Here is a 24,071-nt window from a genome sequence, read left to right as displayed (position 1 = left end):
CTTAGCTGACCCAATTAAACCTTACGTACCGGCCTGGGCTCTGTGTTCTCAGGGTGCAGGACTACTTTGTGTCCCTAAAGCCCCGTTTACACACAGACGGTAAGAGCTCCCTGAAGTGTCCCGGAAGAGTTTTTGGCCATCTTAAGAATCACACGCCGTTGTTAACACCGGCACTAGGGGGCGTGGTTTAGTTCCGGCTTTACCGGGAATCGCTCCCGGAATTATTCAATATGTCGAATAATTCCGGGAGCGCTCCCGGAGACCTCCCGTGATGACGAACAACGGCGTGTGATACTTTATAATCGCTGTTTCATCCTGCCGCTTCCTGTAGTGCCGCAGTTCTCGTCGCGCCACGATGACCAATCAGGGACTGAGTATGTAGTGACGTGGAGATGTCTGGAGTTTGAAGATGTGAACATGTCCTGTATCTGGTAGCAGCCTGTGAGCAGGACTTATGTCTCTTTTGTCCTTTATTTTACAATCATGACAGAATTTTTGGAGTGAGCAGCAGCACCACAGCAGCGTGGAGCGGAGTTTCTTTTAAATTTTATTTTACATGCGTGCGCGCGCGAATCGTGCTGGAGATTATTTTACTTATTAGCTACACAGCTGTATAATGAAGGAAATGGTGACTGGCTTCTAAGCACAATTATGACAGAGTTTTTGGGGGGAAAGAGCGAGCTGCAGCAAACAACGGAGTTTATTTTTTATTTTTTTAATTGTTTACATGTGCGCGCGTGAACGAGACAGTTGATCCTCAAACTGGCCCCTGCAGAGGCGGAAGGACCGCTGAAACGTCGGTCTACGTACTACTCGCCGACAAAACTGTCTGTGTGTAAACCAGCCTTAAGATGAATAAAAAGTCTGTGGGTCACAGAGCTTTCTCTTATTGTGCCCCTGTTCTGTGGAATGATCTCCCTACATAAATAAAACAGTCAGATTCTGTGGAGACTTTCAAGTCCAGACTTAAGACGCACTTATTACATAGTATGTTGCTGTGCTTTTTACCCTTTTAAATTAATTTAATTCGTAAACGGAGTGGGCCACGGCCTCAACTTTGCATAAATTCTGGGTCTTTTAGTGAATCTTAGGGCTAGTGGCTGGTGATCACCTTAGTATTTCTTCTGTGTTTCTTGTTGCTAAATGCTGACAAATTATACTGTATTTGTTGTCTTTCTGATGTCTGATTCTGCGTTAGATCTTACTTGTATGAAGCACCTTGAGGTAACTCTGTTGTGAGTTGGTGCTATATAAATGAAAATAAATTGAAATTGAAGTTGCTGTTTCACTCTTCGGCTCAGTTCGGAGCTTTTTGAGGGGGCTTTGAGTTGCCCCGAGGATACAGACCCAGGTTTCTCTGTGCCACACCCCCTGAGATGGTCTGCATTCTGCCACACCAACTAAGGCCCTCTGCAATCTGTGCCACACCCACTGAGGTGGTCTGTATGTCAACACGCCCACTGAAGTGATCTGCACTCTGAGATGTCCACGTAACTGCTGTGCTGAAAGGTTCGTTTTGATTGGCTCTTAAGTCGAATACATTTGTGCATCTTTAGTGCACATCAACAGAACGATTCTGTGAAATGACTGGAAGTGGTCTGAATCTGATAGTTTTTGATCTCACTGAACAACTTCAGGCACGTCATTCATGAATATGAGGAGAAGCACCAGTCCAAGGACACTTCCCTGTGGTATTCCACCGATAGCAGCCATCGTAGACTCCATTCACTGATACTTTCTGGTTGCGACCTTGTAAGAACCTCTCACCATCTGAGAACCTTCCCCTTGATGCCATGAGGTTTCAGGTTATGAATCAGCCTGCGACGGGGCTCGGAATCGAAGGCTCTGCTGAAGTCTAGTTCACTGCAGCCAGTGTTGCCAACCAAACTGTCCCCCTGCCTTCACGGCGACACTGGTGCTACCTCGTCTGTCTGTGATTCCTGTCAGTGTGTCTCAAACTGCCAGAAGTCCATGCTGGCACTTCATCATCAGATTGTTTGTTCCAGAATCTGTTCTCTTAGCAGCTGTTTCCTTCCTTTTGCTAAAAAGCCTGTAGAGATGGTCAGCTGGAAGTTCTCAGGGAGCCTCTGGATCTTGCATACATGCCAAAAAATGCCTTCAGGTTACTCTCAATGTCTTCAGGAGTAAACAAATCTAAAATCAAGAATTAATCCTCTTCAAATCAACTTCTTTAAGTTTTACTGAGCAGCTGTTTAAATCTTTTCCTGCTGTGATGTTTTTCTCTTTGAAGCTGATCAATATTTATTTCAGTCATCAGTTCTTAGTTTGAGGATAAAGAAAAAATCCTGAATTTGACACTGTATATAATGGCCCAGTCACACGGCACACAACGATTCCTGAACGAAGAGAAAAAGTAAAAAACATCACAATTTGTTGAGAAAAGGTGGACGAAAGAGCTTTTATCACCAAACAGTCTGCGAAGCAAGAACACAAAAGGGACGAAAGAGGAACTTAACAAACCAAAGCTCACGATCTCGACGCTTTAACGAAACGCGCCTGGAGCCACAGCTGGAGCAGTGTGTGTCTGCATCTCTGAGTTCCAGGACTCGGCGCTGGGTCCTGGAGAAACTGCAAACAAGCTGTGGAGATCTGTGTGCACGTTGCTGGACCACCTGCTCTGGTTCCTCGTCCAGAACAAAAGAGGGATCATCTTCATCATCAGAATCTTCACTGTCTGTCGACACGCTGCGCGCTCCGTCTTCCTCCAATTTAAAAAAAAGAAAAAAAAAGTGTGCTGTGGTCACTGCTGTACAGTGATGCCGGTAACGCGTTACTTAGTAACGCGTTACTCTAATCTGACCACTTTTTTTAATAACGAGTAATCTAACGCGTTAATCTTTCCAAATCAGTAATCAGATTAAAGTTACTTCTCCATGTCACTGTGCGTTATTATTATTTTTCATTGTGGGTCGATAGCAGCATTAAACTTGGTCTGTGTGCAGGAGGTCGGGGTTCGACTGAACTGCCCACTTTCAGTGAGCTGTGAGATTTTCATCCGCGGTTTTTTGCAGCTGCTCGACTCGTCCTCACCTCTTAAAGCGCGGTGATCAGCACACCTGCACTGAGCTTTACAAAGACATTTTTATACTTTTTTCCTCCTTTATTTAGAATTCTGAGCTGAGCCACTCCGTATCTGCTCGTTAAAAACAGCTGATCCTCCGCGACGCGTCAACAACTAACACTATTTTCCACTCAAATGCACCTAAACTCTCTTTCTGAGGACCATATGATGTGAAAACGCAATAAAACTTTCTTACCTGTAAATCTGGTCATGTTTTCTGCATAAATAAATGTTATCCATTCTTTGTGCTCAAACGCCAAAGCAGGGGCGAATCCAGATGGAATGGGGGCGTGGGGCAGGGATGTGCCCCCCTCACAACACCCCTAGATTAAAGGTCCAGTTTTGAAGCTGTTTTTTACTACAACTACTAATATTGCTTAAAATAATAATAATTTCAACAAGTAAAATGTTTAGAGAGAATTTAAATGTTAGAAAAATGTTAGAATTTAATAGTTACATTTATAAACAATGTAGGTTTGAAATTGCAAGTTTTACTGTTACAGTGCTGTCAACAGTTAAATATGAGGTCAAGAAAGAGGTCTTTATTTTACTTTTTATAAAACAAGTATTTATTTTCATTGAAGTCAAGAAAGGGTGACTATAAAGTGAGTTTTGGCAAAACAGGTATCATTGTCATGTTGAGGTGGCAGAGGGTTGTTGTCGGCAGCTGGGAAAAGTAACTAAAAAGTAACTAGTAATCTAACTTAGTTACTTTTACAATTGAGTAATCAGTAAAGTAACTAAGTTACTTTTTCAAGGAGTAATCAGTAATTGGATTACTTTTTCAAAGTAACTGTGGCAACACTGCTGCTGTATCACTGTATTATGTTACTAAGACATATATATTGATTTATAACAGAAAGCTGTCAAAAGGGAGAATAAATATAAGTGTAAAGATGATTGAATATATCAGAGCAGTAAATGAATCAGTGCGTGTGAACGCGCGCATTGACACGTGCGGTTATTTCCACCAGCTGATCACTGATCCACAACGTGAATTCTTCCTTCCAGAACAGCTCTTTATATCATCATTTTGATTCATCTACCTGTTGTTACATGTACAGAAGGACTGGATTGTCATTCCTACACTCAGATTGTTATATTTAATACAAAATAATAAGCGCACGGAGCAGCTGCTGCTGCCGCTGATGCTGCATTCAGGTACCGTCGGAAATGACACAATGTTTTTGTTGTTTTAAATTCAACAGTTGCTTGTGACAAAATAGTTAATTATATCCACACAAACGATTAATTCTGGCCTCTGTAAGGTGCCTGAGCCCATTGAAGCTGCCCCCCCACACAGATAAAAAAATCCAAGCAAGCAGGCTGAGTTTGCCCTGTAACTTTTAACGGTACGTGAACGCAGCAGCAGCCTCAGCGCTCACAAACCGGCTTCTGCACTGTGTGAAAACATTCAGCTGCTCCAACGAAGTGAAATTAAACAATAACGTTACAAAAACTACACAAAGGATTAAAAAACATCAAGAACGACAGCAAAACCAGACACAGACGAACTGAGGTTTTTTAAAATCCTGACGAAGCGCCAGCTGCAGGAACGAAGCTGCACGAAGGTTAAACGATGTCAACGACAATCAACGAAAGTCCAGATTTCTTGTTTCGTCAGGGCTTCGCCACCCTTCGTTAAGTGCAGTGTGACTGGGCCTTAAAAACAGAATAAGCTGTGAACAGCGCCACATAGAGGCCATGGTGAGGTTTGACTAACTTTTTGTGGTTCTGGTTTGTTTGTTGGAACAATATAGTGAATGTGATTGGCCGAGCAGTGACCTTTTTACTGAACAGACTTTGGACTCGTCCTAAATTCTACAGATAACGTTTCACTTATTATGTAAGAAGTGAAATCTGATATATTTTACTCAACTTGTGATGTGACCTGCACCTGTGAAGCCACAAGCACAGAAACACGTCTAACATTTAGTCAAACATCTGCACTTCAAGGCACCAAAGTCTTCATTTATCTTGCACTGAGATCACTGCTCTCTTTTCCAGGCATGACCTGTTCACTCCTTAAAACTGACCAGTACAACTGCAGTCCGATGCTTTTAACCCATAGAACCACATTCTGGTGTGTTTGACCAGAACAACCGTAGTCTGACTCCTTTGACCAGTACAAGTGCAGCCCCGCGCTGTTAACCAGTACAGTCACAGGCTGATGCTTCTGACCAGTACAACTGCAGTCCAATGCGTTTGACCAGTACAAGTGCAGTCTTACATATTTGACTAGTACAATCGCAGTCCGCTTTTGATCAGTACAACTGCAATCCTACATATTTGACTAGTACAAGCGCAGGCTGGTGTTTCTGACCAGTACAAGCGCAGTCTGACACTTTTGATCAGTACAACTGCAGTCCTACATGTTTGACCAGTACAAATGCAGCCCTACATGTTTGACTAGTACAACTGCAGTCTGATGCGTTTGACTAGTACAACTGCAGTCTGATGCGTTTGACCAGAACAACCGCAGTCTGACTCCTTTGACCAGTACAAGTGCAGCCCAGCACTGTTAACCAGTACAGTCGCAGTCTGGTGCTTTTGACCAGTACAAGCGCAGTCCGACACTTTTGATCAGTACAACTGCAGTCCTACATATTTGACCAGTACAAATACAGCCCTACATGTTTGACTAGTACAACTGCAGTCTGATGCGTTTGACCGGTACAATCGCAGTCCGATGCGTTTGACCATGACAAGCGCAGTTCGATGCTTATGACCAGTTCAATCTCAGTCTGGTGCTTTTGACCGGTACATCAGCAGTCTGATGCATTTGACCAGTACAACTGCAGTCCACCTCTTTTGACCAGTGCAAGCTCAGTCCAACCGACGCTTTTGGCCAGCACAACCGCAGTCCGGCGCTTTTGGCCAGCACAACCGCAGTCTGGCACTTTTGACCATTACAAGCACAACAAGTTGCTGAGGATTCATGGTCTTCTCAGGGTTCTCGCCTGTGCAGTTGAGGATAGGGGCCCCTACACTGTGATTTGGATCCCCTATGCTGTGATTTGAGCCCCAACCAATGTTTGGGGTTTTTATGTTTTGTTTTGTTTTTTCTTTTTAAAGGACATGTCACACATTATTTAACATCTCGGTTAGCAACACAAAGTATTAATGATTGTAAGTGTATCTGCACAGATGTGGCAATAATTAGTGATCGCTGATGTATTTTATTGCAAATTATCCCTCTTGCTTGGCAAGTCAGTTAGTTGGTGCATTTCCACCGGAGGTTTAACAAGTCTCACAGTCACCGTGTTTGTGTGTTCCCCCCAAAAAAGTGAAGCTAAACACTCAGTCTGGGAGTCATAGCCACAAGATTAATGAGCAAAAAGCAGAAGAACGAGTGACGGACATCACCCTGCTGGAAGGAGCTTTCTTCAGCAACTGTTTGTCAGTGAGGCTGGACAGAGCTGAAGGGGTGGGGCGGAGCTGAAGGAGTGGGGGGGAGCTGGAGGGGTTGGATGGAGCTGAAGGAGCGGGGGGTGGGGGGGAGCTGGAGGGGTTGGATGGAGGTGAAGGGGCTCACCCAGGCACAGATCCATAGCAGCCGGTGTGATCGAGCTGACACACAGTCTGAATTTCTTCACTTTTGGATATATATACACACACACCCAGTTTGAGCAACAGAGCTTCTGCAAATTTGTCTGAGGTGAGTGAGTAATCTGAAATTAAAACATGACGTTAGTGCACCACTGAAGTTTTATCAACTAACGTTAGCTTAACCTTTAGCTGCAAGATGTTGCTGAATCAATCACTGTCGAGATGAGTGAACGGTTTCTATTCGTAAATTGTTCCGTTTATTTTTAACCAAATAAAGCAACATAGTTTTTTTAATGGTTACTACTCTGAATACAAGAAGATTCTAAACTTTAAATAACAGATTTTTGTGTTAACCAAGGTCATCAAATATGCCCATTAGGTACTGCGAAGACTTTGCGTCCGTCCATCCGTCTGTCTGTGCTCATCATCAGTCCAGTCCTGTTACTGTAGGAGACTTCAAATTCACAGGGAACATTCCTGGGACACAGACCTTGGACAAGTTCAAAGATGGCAAACCTGGACCTAGAAGTCAAAAGGTTACATTCTGTTTCAATATGTTCCTTTTTTTTTATTTTGAATGGCAGGGGTGACAGCCAATCAGAGTAGAGCTGCACTGTGATGTCAGAGGCTGGTCTCTTCAAAACCACTTCCTTTTGTGTGTTTACATACATGTTTTATCATATTGTGTAAATGTTAGTGAGAAATAAACACCTCTAAAACTGAAAACGCTGTTTTTGGAACTTGATTACATCTCTGAAGTGATTTACAAGACATTTAGCAGATGTTAGCGTGCATGCTAATTTCTGCTAACTCAAACCTACCTTCTGCTCTTGTCAAAAGCTCAGTGTTACCAGCTCAGCCTGTTGCTCAGTTTAAGAATACGGGACTATTTATGGGATCTGTTGTGTGGGATAGTGGGGAGGTCTGAGTGGTTTATTATGTCCGCCACAGACATAGTAAAATTCTCAGTGTTTATTTATTGGCCGTGGCTATTCGCACGGCAGCCGTGTCCATAACTCTCATTTGGCTATTTGCGTGCGGAATTCCTCCGCACGTCTGTCTCAATGTGCCGAAAAAGTGCTGATGTCCACGTCTTCCGCAATTCCTGTGCTAGTCAGACGATGTCCTGGATAAAACACAGCGTCCAGTTTGGAAATGAACGGCACATTCCACTGTTACAGGAGTTTCTGTCATGGAAAGAGGAGAGGAGGAATTCCGGTGCAAAGCAACGCCGTGATGAAGCCTCATAGGACATGTTCTAGGCATGTCCAGGCTCATCCACAATTTCTTGGATACTCACACGACTGAAAAACCACCGAAAGCTGTCTCAAAGCCGTCCTGTGAGACCAACACGGAGGTGGTTTTGTGCTGCGCCATGAGCGGCACGGTGGCGCATCCCTCCACTTCTTTCCATGAAAAAAAAAACTCCTGTAACAGTGGAATGTAACAGTGGCGCTATTACGCAAAGATTTATGAACATATAAATTAACCTGCTTATCCTTTATCATGATTTTCTCCGTTGTGAGATATAAAAGTGTCTTATCGTAGCGTTCGTGTGTATGTGCATTATAACGCCTCAGTGCACGAGCGAAGTTACGATATTCTTCAGAACGACAATATACACAACATGCATCCAGCAGCAGACACGTTACTGTCATAGACAACTGCCTGTAAAGTTTTATGGCAAGTTATAACTTTCTAAACAGCATAATTTGTAATGAAAGCCGCTTCATTTGTGCGGCTCTTTCGGCGCCATGTTTGTTTTTTCGGAGACAGCGCTAAGCTCCTCCTACCCGCCAAAAGGAGTGTGCATCCAGATTCAATCCAAACGGAGGGGACGGGGTAAGACGAAGGGCTGAGGGAGAGACTTGAGATTCAACCTTGAAACAAACATACTGCATTCAAGATGTCTTAACTCCTTTAATATTTTTCGATTTTGATGATTTTTTTTTTTTTTTTTTTTTTATTCCGCTGTGTCCATAACTCTCATTTAATGCAGTATGTTTGTTTATACAAGTAGTTCCAAGTTTTACCACCAGAGTCTTGCCGTGCGAATAGCCACATGAGAGTTATGGACACGGCGGCCGTGCGAATAGCCACTTATTTATTTGTCTGTCTGTTAGCAAGATTACATCAAATCTACTGCACAGATTTTAATGAAATTTTCACCACAAACAGAATTAGATCGAGGACTCCATTAAATTTTGGAAGTGATCTATATACGCTTTGAAGGATTACATCAAAACAGATAGATATTCGGGAATAGAAGACTCCACTGAATTTTGTAGGTGATCAGGATTGGCATACGTCAGAAATCTGTCTGCTCTTCTTTGTGTTATTTCAGTTTTGTCTGGAGCTGCATGCAGTGCTCACCACCAAACAGTTGTGGTGGTGGTGTACCGAGTTGGGTTAAGAGCTTCTATCTCTATGTGAAGGAATTGTGTTGCACTGTTTGAGGCAAATGGTGACTGGAGAAATAGGTCTTTTGTGTAAATAGAAAATGTTTTAGATTTTTGAGTTCAGCTCATGAAAAATTGGAGCGAAAACAAAAATGTTGCCTTTACATTTTTTTACATTGTATTTTAACATTAAACTAGAAGCACTCAGAGAGTGCAAAACTCCGCCAAGGCCGTGGGGTCACTGACACCATAACATCTACACGCCGTGGAATCATTGAACCTAAAAAAGCCTAACAATGATGTTTGCTAGTAAAAAAAGTTTCATCTGCTGTGACTGGATAGCATGTATCCTTAACGCTTGGCATCACAGTTTATTGTAACTTGCACCTTTTCCAGAAGCTACTGTCATCTGAGCACTGATATTGATATTACATGCGCTTATAGACAAAAACAAATAAGAGACAACATTCAATTTATTATTCAACTAAACTGCAAATATATGAATTTTTTTAACATTTATGAAACACTTCTCTAAACAAGGCCATAGGGTCACTGACCCTAAAGAGATTCCCTCCTTGGCACAGTGATCTCTTTCTTTTTGTCTTTGTCTAAAATTGTATATAATAATCATTAGATTATTAATTTATAAACAAAAATAAATTTAAGAAATATTACAATTTGAAAACAAATGCACACGAACGTGATGACAGCTGCAACTGCTTATTACTAACTTTTAACATTGAAAATGCCATAGACATGCTAAGGCGTTAGCATCGGGATCCGGATCGTGATCCGGATCACCACTAAAATTTAATCACTTGTTCCTCTTGTCATTTCCAACCACTCCACAAAATTTCATCAAAATCCCTTCAAAACATTTTGAGTTATCCTGCTGACAGACAGACAAACAAACGCGACCGAAAACATAACCTCCTTGGCGGAGGTAATGAATGAATCGTTAAACATGTCCATGAAGACAAAGTTCAGTCACTAGAATAGTCAAATTCATATTTTAGTAATTACTCCCGATTACAACATTAAAATTAATCAGTCAATGAGGATGTAATTAAATGTTGAAATGACGAAATCAAAAAATGATTTCATCATGAGGTTTGTCATATTGAGTAATCCTCATTAACAGACACGCTGCAGTCAGTGTTACATCATCTCCTTTTGTGTTTATAATAAATTATAAACTATATATTATAAATAATTTATATTTATTTACGGTGTCTTATTTCCTGGTTCAAATGTAGATATGAATGAATGAATCTAAGGTTCCTTATAATGTTCATCAAGAACTCATCTCACCTGAAACAACAACAACAGGTAACTTATGGTTTTAATTTACAGACAAACATCAAGGATTTCTAAAGAATCTTTACTTAAGTTTTCTAATGTAAAAAATGTTTTTCAATTCAAAATGATCAGTAATCAGAAATCTTAAAGTAAAAAAAAAAATTGGATATTCTTTGGTAATCTGCTGTGTACAAATGAGCAGGTTTGATGTTCCTCACATTTCTACACTCTTCTATGTTTTGTCCTGATGCCTCGTGTAGGAGCCTGAATGCAATTTAATTCATCAATGTTTGGACAATAAGTTGTTGGTTATTTCTGTTTGCGCTGTTACGTGGGGACTGTTTGCAGTGTTTACAGCGAGCAGTGTAATGAGTGGTATTTGTTTCATTGCACTTAAATGTGTGTAGATAAAGCAGATTTTTGAGAGTTCATGTGTGTTCCTTGTGTGGTATTTTGTAGCGCCCCTTGTGGCTTTAAGTGGTCGTGCACATTTAATTGTAGGCTCCCGGGATGGCGTGTGGGCGTGGCTTCCTGGTAGGATTGTTCAGTGGAGCCACACAGTTTTTTGACATCACCTTTTCTATCTTTCCCCATCTTTGTACCAGTTACTGTTTTTTTTTTTTGTTTTTTTTTGGAAGTAAAGTTGTTTTAACTGAGGATCCCGTGGAGTTCATTTTTGGTCGTTGTGGATGATGAACTGGAGCGTCAAGCTTTGGCTTCATTAAGAAGGAACCTACACCTTGTTTCTTTTGGCTTTAAAGTACACCTGTAACAAAGATACAAATCTTGGGCTTTACTGACACAGTTTGTCACAGAAGAGACTGTTTTTGTCTTCGGAACCAGGTGCAGTTTGCAGCTGTTTGATGCCTGAGGAGCAAAACTAAAGTCATGTTAAATGTGTAAAAACCTCTTTAATGCAACAGACGTTTGACAGTGAAGTGCAGCAGAGGAGCAGTGTCTCTGCTCGGAGCATAAACATGGACCAGGCCCCTGCACAGTTGGACTCTGTCCTGGACTCTATGCTGTCCAAAGTTAACCCGTGTGGTTTTGGCCTGGTTCCCAACAGTCAAGTCCGTGGGGAAGGTGCTGATCTTCAGTCTGCCTCAGCAGGTGGTCCAGATGTGCTGTGTCCTCACAGACCCTGGTGGCACCATGTGGTGCAAAGGTTCCTCCTGTGCTGTGACTTGAGCACCAATGATCCTCTGTGTGCTGGAGACCGCACGTTGCACTGACGTCCTGTTAGCAGCATCTGCTGTGGCAGTCCAACCTTTTTCAGTGTTTTCAGGGAAAAGAATCACTGCTGTTCCACTTCCTCCTGCGGGGGCTGTTTGTTGTCCCTGTGAGGCTCTCTGAGATCATCTGATGTCCTCTGATATCATCCGAGGTCCTCTCAAGTCCTCTGAGATCATCTGAGGTCCTTTCAGATATGACCTCACAGGAACCTGGTGCTGGACTCTGCATTCTGCCTCCACTGATGGAGACCGGGGTGGTCTCCTTGACCCAGGATCTCCTGAAGTCCTTCAGACACGTTGTTCTCCAAGCAGCAGTTTGTCAGTTTCTGGACTGACCTTTGACCTCAGAGAGTTTAAATCACTTTAAGCTCCATTTTGTGGAATGTTTTAGTGTTCTGTTTTTGCTTCTACTTTGGATGTTTTGGATCCATTACATGTTTTTAATCCTGCTGATGGGTTTGGTTCTAAGTGAAAGCCCCTTGATGACCTTTGACCTCCAAAAAATGAACTTACTTAAAATGTCAAAGAGCAGATTGTTACATAAAGCGTGACCGTTTTCCCAGAAGCCTTTTCACCTCCAAAGACACACTAAGCTCCGATTGTCTGGGTGCCAGAGTGTTGGTCCAACTCTCAGACTCCTCCGGGCTCCGCTCCAAGTCACACCAGCTTCTTGCCAAACGTTCTCCTACTTCCTCATTTCCTTTCCTATCACCTTTATTCTTTTTATTGACTACAAACAATCAACCACAGAAAAAACTGAAGATGAAGTCGGGATTATAGATGAATTTTTTTATGATTATAAGTGATTATAATGTTGATTTGGCATAATTTTTTACACTGGGTGCCCTTCCTGATGTAAATCCACATTACATGGAGAAATGTGGCAGGGGTTGGGTTTGAACCAGGAACCTTCCGTACTTAAACCAAGTGCATGAGTCTAGGAGACTGCTGAGTCCCTGACACCGGGAAAATAGTTTGAGGCGGTTTGGACAGCAGATGAGAAGAGACGATGACTTTGTCCCTGAAAGAAAAAAGAGAGGTGGATGAGACGAAAAAGGAAGAAGAGAAACAGGCTCAGGAAGCCATCACGGTGCTGCACATTTCAGTGATATTTAGCAACTGATTGAAAATGCATGATACTTTTTTTGTGTGGAGCCGTTTTGCTGAACTTGACCTTTGACCTCTCACTGTGTTTTACCAGCCAGCTGCTCGGGATGTGGACCTGGATACCGAAGCCCTCTGGAAGCCATGAAGGGTGAGAAACTGACTGTGTGATTTCTGTTGCCACCTTCAGGGTAGAAGGTTTGGTTCTGTCTCTGCCTTTATTACGACGTCTCACGGATTCCAGTGAGACGACAAGAATGTTTAGCTTCAGGTCTGCTTCAGTGGCAGACTCACTTTTGATCTGGATTCTTTTGACTCTCATCCTGCCCTTGCTCTTCAATTTCTGATCCATTAATCAGGACAAAGGTCAGAATCTGCTCTGTGGTCTTTTGTCCTTTGGTTCTGATTAGAAGTTCAAAGGACGACAAACAGTGCCAACAAACTGTAACCTGCAAGGTCGAGATTGAGCTGAGCACTCAGGATCAAACATCTGGACAACGTGACGGGAGAGGAAGGACGCAGAATGCAGACGATTTTTAATTTCAGTTTATTTCATTTATATAGCGCCAAATCACAACAGAGTTGCCTCAAGGCGCTTCACACAGGTAAGGTCTAACCTTACTAACCCCCAGAGCAACAGTGGTAAGAAAAAACTCCCTCTGAGGAAGAAACCTCAAGCAGACCAGACTCAAAGGGGCGACCCTCTGCTTGGGCCATGATACAGACATAAATTACTGAACAATTCACAAAATGAATATACAGGAAATGCTGTTGGTGCACAGGACAGGAGGGTCTCCGGCACAAATACCACACCCATCTCTGGATGGAGCTGCACCTTAAACAGAGAGAAAAAACAGAATCAGACATCAGAAAGACAAGAAATACAGTATAATTTGTCAGCATTAAACAACAAGAAAAACAGAAGAAATACTAAGGTGATCGCCGGCCACTAGCCCTAAGCTTCACTAAAAGACCCAGAATTTTAGGTAAAGTTGATGCCGCGGCACGCTCCAATTACTAATAAAATGAATTAAATTTAGACAGGAGGTGAAGGACTAACTTTAAAACAGACAACCACTGGAGCAGAGTCATGAATCACTGATGAAAGATGGTGACAAGCAGGTTCTACAAACTGAAGAAAAGAGCAGCTTCACACTGCTGGCTAAGTCAAATGCCTTGAGACAGAAAGCCAAAGAAGTGGAAGATGTAATTAAGCAGAAAGATTCCGTTTTAATTCAATTTATTTTCATTTATATAGCGCCAAATCACAATAAAGTTGCCTCATGGTGCTTCACACAGTAAGGTCTGACCTTACTAACCCCCAGAGCAAGACCACAGGGGACAGTGGGAAGGAAAACTTGCTCTGAGGAAGAAACCTCAAGCAGACCAGACTCAGAGTGGGGACCCTCTGCTTGGGCCATTCTACTGACACAATTTAAAAAACAAATATACAGGAAATTTTGGGAGTCTATGCCAGTGCACAGGAAGGGAGGTTTGCAGAAGAAGACACCCACACCCATCTCTGGATGGAGCTGCACCTCAAACAGAGAGAAAAAAACAATCAGGCATCAGAAAGACAAGAAATACAGTATAATTTGTCAGCATTAGGCAACAAGAAAAACAGAAGAAATACTAAGGTGATCGCCAGCCACTAGCCCTAAACTTCACTAAAGACCCAGTCACACGGCACTTAACAAAGGGCAACAAAGCCCAAACAAAACCAAAAATCTGGACTTTCCTTGACTTTGGTTGGCATGGTTTAACCTTCACTCAGCTCCGTTCCTGCAGCTGGTGCTTCGTCAGGATTTTTAAACTGTTGAAAAATTTGAACGAAAGGCAATGAAAATGTCAATTTGTCCGTATTTTGTTTTATTGTTGTTCTTGATGTTTTTTTTTTATCATTTGCTTAGTTTTTGTAACGTTGGCGTTTAGTTTGACTTCGTTGAACCAGCTGAATGTTTTCACACAGTACAAAAGCCAGTTTGTGAGCGCTGCTGTGGACGAGCTGCAGCGATGTGGGGCTTCTGCCACTGCGTGTGATGTTCTGCTGCTGTCATGTTGTGGTGCTGGCAGCCAGGAAGAACTTGCCGGCCTCCTTCGCCAGCGCATGGCAGTCTGTGATCGTGGTGTTGTTCCAGCGTTGCGCACACCTGAGGAGAGAGTTGCTGCACAAAAAGTCTGGCTGCTGTCCTGTCAGGAGCTGCAGCATTCTGTCCATGAACTCTGAAGGGTTTGCTGTCCTCCCGCCCATGCAGAGAGAACGCCGCGCCTACTGGCACTTTCAGTCTGACAGTTCAGAAGTTTGGAGGAAGTGATCCTTGATCACTGCATATTTCTTCACAGCAGGGGGCAGCAGCGTTATCAGCTTCATTTACATGGAGCTGACGGCCGACACGATGTAATAATATTTTGTGTGGTCTGCTCTGATCTCAGGGCGAACTGCGCCTCGGTTTGTGCAAACCAGGTGGCAGTTTACAGAAGCGTGACTTTGAGCATGAAGTGTAACAAAAAGTTCAGCAGCGGACATTCTCATGTGAACAGCTTTGATCCACAGAGATGTGACATATAAAAACAGAAAACCCAGTGTGATTGTAACCAGTACTATGAGATTAAAGTAATTAACAGCCCAGATTCAGAAGTTCTGATTCATCTCTAGGAGCGGAGTGACAGACCGACACAAGAATTGCCTTTTTATACTGGTACTATATATTTTTCAAGGGAAAGGACAAACAACACAAGACAATAGACAATATCAAACATGAATGGCCATTCAAGAAAACAAAATTTGAACCATAAAAACTAGTGTTCCACAATTCAGATCTGGGTTTCACCCAACAGTTCAATTCATGCCCTTTTGAATTCTATTGTCCGTAGGGGGTCTTGTAACAGCAGTCCACTGTATGCAACACTTCCAGTTCAACAGCTCCAAAAAATGAGCAAAGTCCAGAGAGTCTACGAGTGCAAAAAAGTGATTTGAATTTATATGTGAGCCGCGAGCAGTGAGTTGCAGAGGGACAATATATAAAAGGAAAAGGCGGCTGCAAAGCCTCCTACCGGCCCGACCAGAGCAGGGAAGGGTCAGCGGCTGAGTTCTGGTTGAATTGGGCTTCAAACTTCAAGCTCTCTTTTTACTCGAGAGCAGTGGGCCATTTCTTTAGCTCGCCATCTGTACCTGGCCAATTCCGCAGTTTAACTAACTTTGCCTGCTCCTTTTGATGTAGTACCGCCCCGGTGGACAGCTCCTGCAGCAACCTTCCCTCCGGCTCGTCCCTCGCATCTACCGGCAGCAAATCACTTCCGGGTAATATGCCATACCGATTAGCCACCTTATGTCACGTGACCCTAAGACGTGGAAATGCGACGTCACGTCAATGCAAGGGAAATTATTAAATAAATATTTCAAGTAAATAAATTATCTTTTTTTCCAGCCAGGTTACACCCTCCCCCCTTTAAATCATGCAACCCCCGATGCATGCTAAACATTATAGACACAAGCTTGAGAGGCGGGTTTTGCTGCTGAGGTGGTAAACGCGTCGCTATAGGCGTCAACCAATCCATGGAAAAGGGTCTGTACAACCGAAATGAGTGGGTTACCCAGCGGAGCATATTGAAGGCGATTAGGAGGTCGACGCTCTCGACTTGAACGTTCAACAACAGGCGTAGTCTCCAAAGCATTTGGTGAATTTAGAGTTTCTGTAGCTCCTTCAGCAGAGCTGGACAAAAGGTCATCCCGAATGGTGGATGCCTCCGCCTGGCCAGAAATCTCAGACTCTTCCGCAGGTACCGCTTGAGGAACACAAGCAAGTAATAATCCTTCAGACTCAGGTAAGTGTTCTCCAAGCTCAGTTTCTCCTTCCGCAGGTGCAGAAGCCTTGGACACAGCAGAGGCTTCCCCATCGACAGGTAAGTGGTCAAAACCAGGTTCAGAGTCAGAATTTACAGGATCAATTGAAATCACCGGTGAGGTGTCAACAGTACTGAGTAAGGGCTGAGCACTGAGTTCGGTAGAGGGCTCAACAGTGCTTGAACTCTCAAACTGGAACTTAGTTGGCTGGATCTGAATTTGTGACGCACTCCACTCATCTTCCTCCTCCTCAAATTCTCTATGATGATCGGCCCTGGCGAACTTCCGGGTACGAGCGCGGCGAGATGGAGTTACAGGCAAAGCCTGGAGATCACCACTGGCTAGAATGAAAGGACACAGAAGAAGCAAATCTCTGTGTAGCGTACGATTTGGTCCGTCTGTCCCATTCTCAGGCCGCACTGTGTATACTGGCAAATCTCCAGCACGCTTCACTACAACATAGACATCTTGCTCCCATTTGTCTTCAAGCTTATGTTTACCACGAAGCCTGACGTTTCGTACCAAAACCCTGTCTCCTTCTCCTAGACTTGAAGGGATAACTTGTTGATCAAATCGAGGTTTGTTTCGCTCACCAGATTTTGCAGCGTTCTTCATAGCAAGCTAGAAACTTTCTTTAAGTCTCAACCGCAGATCCTCAACATACTGGGAATGCGAGACAAACTGATTTTCCCGCACAGGCAATCCAAAGGCAATATCAACCGGTAACCGAGGAGAACGACCAAACATAAGTTCATATGGCGTAAACCCAGTTACGTCATTCCTCATGCAGTTATAAGCATGCACTAATGGTTTTACATACTCTTTCCACCTGGATTTCTGCTTGTGCTCTAATGTCCCAAGCATGCTGAGTAGCGTCCGGTTGAACCTCTCAACTGGGTTTCCCCTTGGATGATATGGTGAGGTTTGAGTCTTTACAATTCCAGCAAGGTGGCAAAGCTCTTTAATTAACCTCGATTCAAAATCAGGTCCCTGATCGGTATGAAGGCGTTCAGGTATTCCATAGCACACAATAAAGTTTTCCCATAGGCACTTTACCACAGTCTTTGCCTTTTGGTTTGCCATGGGTATGGCTACTGCAAACTTTGGAAAATGGTCATTGAAAACAAGAATATCTTTTACATTGCTTTGATCTGGTTCTAATGATAAATAATCCATACATAGCAACTCCAACGGACGTGTGGTGTCGATGTTGACAAGGGGTGCCGATCTTTCTGGAAGTGCCTTCCGTCTTACACACTGATGACAGGTTTTGATCTTACTCTCTACATCAGCTGTCATATGAGGCCAAAAAAATGGAAACGTACCAGATCTAAAGTCCGCTTAATGCCGAGGTGACCCATATCATCATGTAAACTGGTAAAAACCATTGAACTGAGCTCCTCTGGTAACACCAGCTGATACGAGACTCCTTCTCCATCATGCCTTCGTCGGTACAAAACATCTTCATGTAATTCAAGGCGACGCAACTCTCGCAGCAGCAGGACAAGATCTGGGAGTTCGTGCCTCACCATGGAGGGAATTCTCTCCCCAGTCTCCATTTGATGGATGACCTCCCGAATAATGGGATCAGCACGCTGCTTGTCCTTGAGATCTGAGCGTGACAAAGGTGGAACCACTTTTAGGCCTTGATTGTCGCAGGCATAACAGCTTGGAATAGCTGTAGCTGACAGGCTCAAAGACTCGACGAGTAATGGAACCTTCCCCCAGACTGCCCAGTTAATTGATAACAAGACCTCAGTGACAGATGGCAGATACGACTTCAGGGTCAAGTTTGTCCACTTCACCGGGTACCACTACATGTTCAGTCATGAATTTATCGATTAGGTCCCAGTCTTTCTGAACTGGAATGTCAACAGGGCAGCTATGAGGGCGGCGAGATAGACCATCAGCGTCAAGATTTTGCTTGCCGGCTCGATACTGAAGTTTAAAGGTGTAAGTGGACAAAGCAGCCAACCACCTGTGACTAGCGGCATCCAACTTTGCAGATGTTAGCAGGTAGGTGAGTGGATTGTCAGTCGCCACCACGAAGTTGGACCCATACAGGTAGTCGTGAAATTTCTCACATACACTCCATTTCAATGCGAGGAATTCCAGCTTATGTGCCGGATATCTTGATTCACTCGCAGATAACCCACGGCTGGCATAAGCGATTACTCTCAATTGGCCTGCTTGCTCTTGATATAAAGCCACTCCCAGACCTCTGGTGCTGGCATCTGTATGCAAGATGTATGGTAATTTTGGGTCAGCAAAACCAAGAACTGGAGAACTCGTCAGTTTATCAATGAGAGTCACAAATGCAGACTGGCATTCAGATGACCATTGGTCGCCAAAGGGTTGTCTCGGATCCGAAACCTTGACCATGCTGGACCGGTGCTTGGACTTGGAGGTAAGCCAATAGCCCCGTGTTAAATTGTTGAGGGGCTTAGCAATGCTGGAATACCCTTTTATGACCCTCCTATAATAACCAGCAAAGCCAAGGAACGACTTAAGCTCCTTTAAAGTTTTTGGAATTGGCCAGGGTTTAAGGTTAAGAATTTTGTCAGGATCCGTCTCTATTCCCTTCTCAGAGACAATATGGCCTAAATACTTTACAGATGTCTGGAAAAATTTCCATTTCTCCAGTGAAAGCTTCAGACTGTATTCCTTCAACCGATGTAAGACATGCAACAGCCTCCGCTCATGCTCTTCCAGCGAGTCTGAAAACACAATCAAGTCGTCAAGGAAGACCAAAACTTCCTTCAGATGAAGATCTCCCATACTTTTCTCCATTAACCTTTGGAAAGTGGATGGAGCGTTCGTCACCCCCTGGGGCATCCGGTTAAACTCCCAAAACCCCATGGGGGTTACAAAAGCCATTTTGGCTTTATCATCTTCATTCATTTCAATCTGGTAATATCCAGATTTCAAATCGAGCACACTGAACCATCTTGAGCCAATTAAAGCTGACGACTCTTCCAAATTTGGCAAGGGATATGCATCCTTAACCATTTGAAGGTTCAACTTCCTGTAGTCAATACACAAGCGTATATCCTCATTCTTCTTACGGACCACAACAATAGGCGAGGACAATGGTGATTCTGACTTCCGAATAACACCAGCCTCAACCAGGTCTCGTAAATGCTGTCTAACCTCCTCGATGTCCTGAGGATGAATGGGTCTAGCTCTGTGTTTAAATGGTGTTTCATCGTACAGCTTTATATGATGTTTTACCTTGTCTGTACATCCGAAGTCTAAGTCATTAAATGAAAAGACATCCGGGATCTGGTTCAGCTCGTCATTCTCTCCTTCCACTCCCGAGAAATGGGAGAGTCTCCAAAATCCAGCTGCAGAGGGTTACATTGGCTTCCTGAAGAACAATTTGCTGACGCCCTGTGTGACAGGATCTGGGGTGACAGTGTGAATTCTGCAATAATGGAGAGAGATTGGATGATTACATCTTGGTTCGACTCGTTGCTGAGAACAACTGGTATCCTAGGAGGAGACTGGCTGGAAACTGTAATCAAGGAACTTTTAACACACAGTCCACCTGGCAAGGGTGAAGAAGGATGTTCCACAAGCACACTATGACTTGAAACTGGCATGCTAGTACGGATAAATCCATCAATGACAGTGGTGTGCCCAGCGGGAATTAAAATTGGTGACAAACTGGCTACTCTCATGACTCCATCACTGCCTTGTTATTGTTGCTGAAAGCGCACCTGAAGCAGGTTGAGCACTGCTTTGTAGCCACTAGCTGTTGGCTGGAAGTCTGAATACTCGCTCTCCATGTAGTGACAGAAAAGTGGCTCCAAGGTATTCATGCCAATCAAAACCCGAGATAGCTGGTGTCCAGAATCAGGGATGAGTGCAAGTGTGACAATGTCAAACTCAGCTCCCAGAAAATCACTTGGAAACGTCACCACCACCTCCACATATCCAAGATATGGGACTGACTGTCCAGCAGCTCCTTCCACTTGTAATAGCTCGCACAAGGGTTTCACCGGTTGGTCTGTGAGATGTGGATTGTAAACTGAAACTGGTATTGTAGTAACTTGCAATCCAGTATCTAAGAGGCAGTTCAGTGCTTCACCAGCAATCTTGACATTGGCCGTACACCGGGACCCAATCAAGCCAATCAAAATTTCAAACACAACCTTGTCTTCCTCACACACATATGTATATGGCAAAAGTGGACGTAATGCAACTAACGCGGCACCAGAACTAAATTCTACAATAATCGAGTGGTGAAACCATGACTCTGGTTTATCAATAACCTCACATTTTGAAATAGAACCATACTGCTTTAAGAATTCAATTCCCTCCTCATCTAAATTAGTTTTTGTCGCATCTCATACCAAAACTGCACTAGTGATTTTAATGCCAAGCTTCTCAAATATATCCATTTGTCCACAACAATACAATTATAATATCAATACCAAAAACAATAGTTCAGTTTTTTTCCTCCGCTCCTGGCTTGGCTCGCCACGTTATGTAACCAGTACTATGAGAGTAAAGTAATTAACAGGCCAGATTCAGAAGTTCTGATTCGTCTCTAGGAGCGGAGTGACAGACCGACACAAGAATTGCTTTTTTATACTGGTACCATATATTTTTCAAGGGAAAGGACAAACAACACAAAAGACAATAGCCAATATCAAACATGAATGGCCATTCAAGAAAACAAAATTAGAACCATAAAAATTAGTGTTCCACAATTCAGATCTGGGTTTCACCCAACAGTTCAATTCATGCCCTTTTGAACTCTATTGTCCGTAGGGGGTCTTGCAACAGCAGTCCACTGTATGCAACACTTCCAGTTCAACAGCTCCAAAAAATGAGCAAAGTCCAGATAGTCCATGAGTGCAAAAAAGTGATTTGAATTTATATGTGAGCCGCGAGCAGTGAGTTGCAGAGGGACAATATATAAAAGGAAAAGGCGGCTGCAAAGCCTCCTACCGGCCCGACCAGAGCAGGGAAGGGTCAGCAGCTGAATTCTGGTTGACTTGGGCTTCAAACTTCAAGCTCTCTTTTTACTCGAGAGCAGTGGGCCATTTCCTTAGCTCGCCATCTGTACCTGGCCAATTCCGCGGTTTAACAAACTTTGCCTGCTCCTTTTGATGTAGTACCGCCCTGGTGGACAGCTCCTGCAGCAACCTTCCCTCCGGCTCGTCCCTCGCATCTACCGGCAGCAAATCACTTCCGGGTAATATGCCATACCGATTAGCCACCTTACGTCACGTGACCCTAAGACGTGGAAATGCGACGTCACGTCAGTGCAAGGGGAATTATTAAATAAATATTTCAAGTAAATAAATTTATCTTTTTTTCCAGCCGGGTTACATGATTGCAAATGGCTTCATTCTTTTTTTGAACGTTTGAGTCGCTTAATCATGTACGAGGCAGTCCTTCTGTGCATGCGTGTACATAGGCTACAACGCATCCAAACACTGAATGCATTCATCTAGAGTGAATCAGCTGGAGAAAAGGTGAAGTGTGTGTGTCTGATCCACGAACACAGCGCCTGTGCATACGCGATCAGAACTGGTAATCGAACCCAGGTGCATGTGACTGATACACAGCTGCAGCGCCGGTGATCAGAAACACCAGGGTTTTGAAAAAAAAAGGCAGAGAGACACCTCAATCCTCCCTCTCCCCTGTCTCGCCCTCCTCTCCCCCTCTCTCCTCCCTCTCTCTTTCTCTCACTCTCTGTCCCTCCTCTCCCCTCTCTCTCTCTCTCTCTCTCTCTCTCTCTCTCTGTCTCTCTCTCCCCCCGTTTCTCTCTGTCTCCCCTGTCTGTCCTTCCTCTCCCCCCCCCCTCTCTCTCTCTCTCTCTCTCTCTCTCTCTGTCTTTTTACTCTTCAAAGAGTAAAAAGCATAGTAACATACTATGCCAGTATGCTAGCCATACAAAAGGGAAAATAAGTGCATCTTAAGTCTGGACCTGAGAGTCTCTACAGTATCTGACTGTAAAGCAGAGGTTGATACACAGAAAGGCAGTCCAAAAAGAGCAACAGTAACACAATCATCAGGCAAGGGTGTGGTGAAGTTACACAGGCAGGTTGTCAAAAACACGATGAGGCAGTCAAGGCAAGGTAAGAAACATGAGAAACAGCTAGAAAGAGGCACAAGGCACATTGATCAGGCGAGGAATACACACACACAGTGAGGCTTATAAAGCACCCAGGTGATGAGCAGCAAATCAAGAACAAGTGTGAGGAAACTTCCACAAACAGGGTGTGGTCAGAACAGAGGGAAACGCCCACCATGAAGAACCAAGAGAAAGAGAGGGACAAGAAAGAGCAGGACAGAGAAAACCCAAGCAGAAAGGCAGCGCAAGAGACAGACAGATACAAAAGCAAACCAAACACAACCCACACAAAGTCCAATTCCTGACAGTACCCGACCACCCCACCCCCCAAGGGCCGGTTCCCGACGGCCCAGGAGCAATAAGATGAGCAACATGAAAGGCACGAATGTCCAAGACAAAACGGGAGGGAACCCAGGACCGCTCCTCGGCTCCATAACCCTCCCAATCCACCAAATACTGAACCCCGCAACCCTGCCGCCGGGAAGCTAGGAGGCGCCCCAAAGTAAAAACAACACCCCCCCCCCCCCCCCCCCACACACACACACACACACACACACGAACCAGGTGGACAGAGGGGCATCAGGCGGACACAACGGGTGGACAGGACGGGCTTCAGTTGGCAGACATGGAATCTCGGGTGTATTTTCATGGACCACAGGAGACGGAGACGGACTGAAACAAGGTTAATGATTTTGGTAACAGGGAATGGACTAACGAACCTGGGAGCCATCTTCTGCAGCATACCTTGCAGCGACAGGTGCCGTGTGGACAGCCAAACCCGCTGACCCGGGGCGTAGGAGGGTGCCGCCGCCATCTACGATCTGCTGCTGTTTTGTAGGCCCTCAAAGACCACAACAGAGCTTTCCGGACCTGCTCCTACGTCCACCGGCACTGCAAGATGAGTCCCAGGGCAGACGGAATGGGGGAACGTAAATCTGTGGTGGGAAAAAGAGGCAGTTGATGACCAAACACTACGTGGAATGGGGAGAAACCAGAGGCTGATGTAGGCAAACTGTTGTGAGCTAGTTCTATCCATGGAAGCTGAGTTGACCAGGAGGCGGGATACTGAGAGGCCAAGATCCGCAACCCCTTTTCTAACTCTTGGTTAAGGCGTTCGGCTTGACTGTTCGCTTGCGGGTGATAACCTGATGTGAGGCTGGATGAGACCCCAAGAAGACAGCAGAATTCCCTCCAGAACTGTGAGATGAACCGAGGACCCCGGTCAGAGACAATATTTTGAGGCAATCCATGCAATTTAAAGACATGCGTTAATAGGGTTTCAGCAGTCTCCCGGGCAGAAGGGAGACTAGGCAGCGTCACAAGATGTACCATTTTAGATAATCGGTCTACAACAGTCATAATTACTGAGTTGCTTCTAGAGGGCAGCAGACCCGTCATGAAATCAATGGAGATTCCATGGCCAAACCGGAACAGGCAGAGGCAGAAGCACGCCCGCAGGTGGGCATGTACATGA

General features: G+C 44.2%; 1 protein-coding gene across 2 annotated transcripts in view; it reads left to right on the top strand.

Moving 5' to 3' along the window:
* The window catches only part of selenbp1 (selenium binding protein 1), a 98,572-nt gene that overhangs the window by 20,585 nt on the left and 53,916 nt on the right, over positions 1-24,071 (top strand). The window contains exon 2 of one of the 2 annotated variants that reach the window (XM_034173741.1): positions 12,763-12,816. In XM_034173741.1, the coding sequence (XP_034029632.1) occupies positions 12,763-12,816 (54 nt within the window). Of the gene's footprint in view, positions 1-12,759; positions 12,817-24,071 lie in introns of both variants that reach the window. The other variant, XM_034173740.1, reaches the window with a different exon arrangement.

This window comes from Thalassophryne amazonica, chromosome 7 (assembly GCF_902500255.1).
Source record: "Thalassophryne amazonica chromosome 7, fThaAma1.1, whole genome shotgun sequence".
Classification (NCBI taxonomy): domain Eukaryota; kingdom Metazoa; phylum Chordata; class Actinopteri; order Batrachoidiformes; family Batrachoididae; genus Thalassophryne; species Thalassophryne amazonica.
The sequence above is the reverse complement of the archived record's forward strand: the minus strand, read 5'-3'. Positions and strand labels throughout refer to the sequence as shown.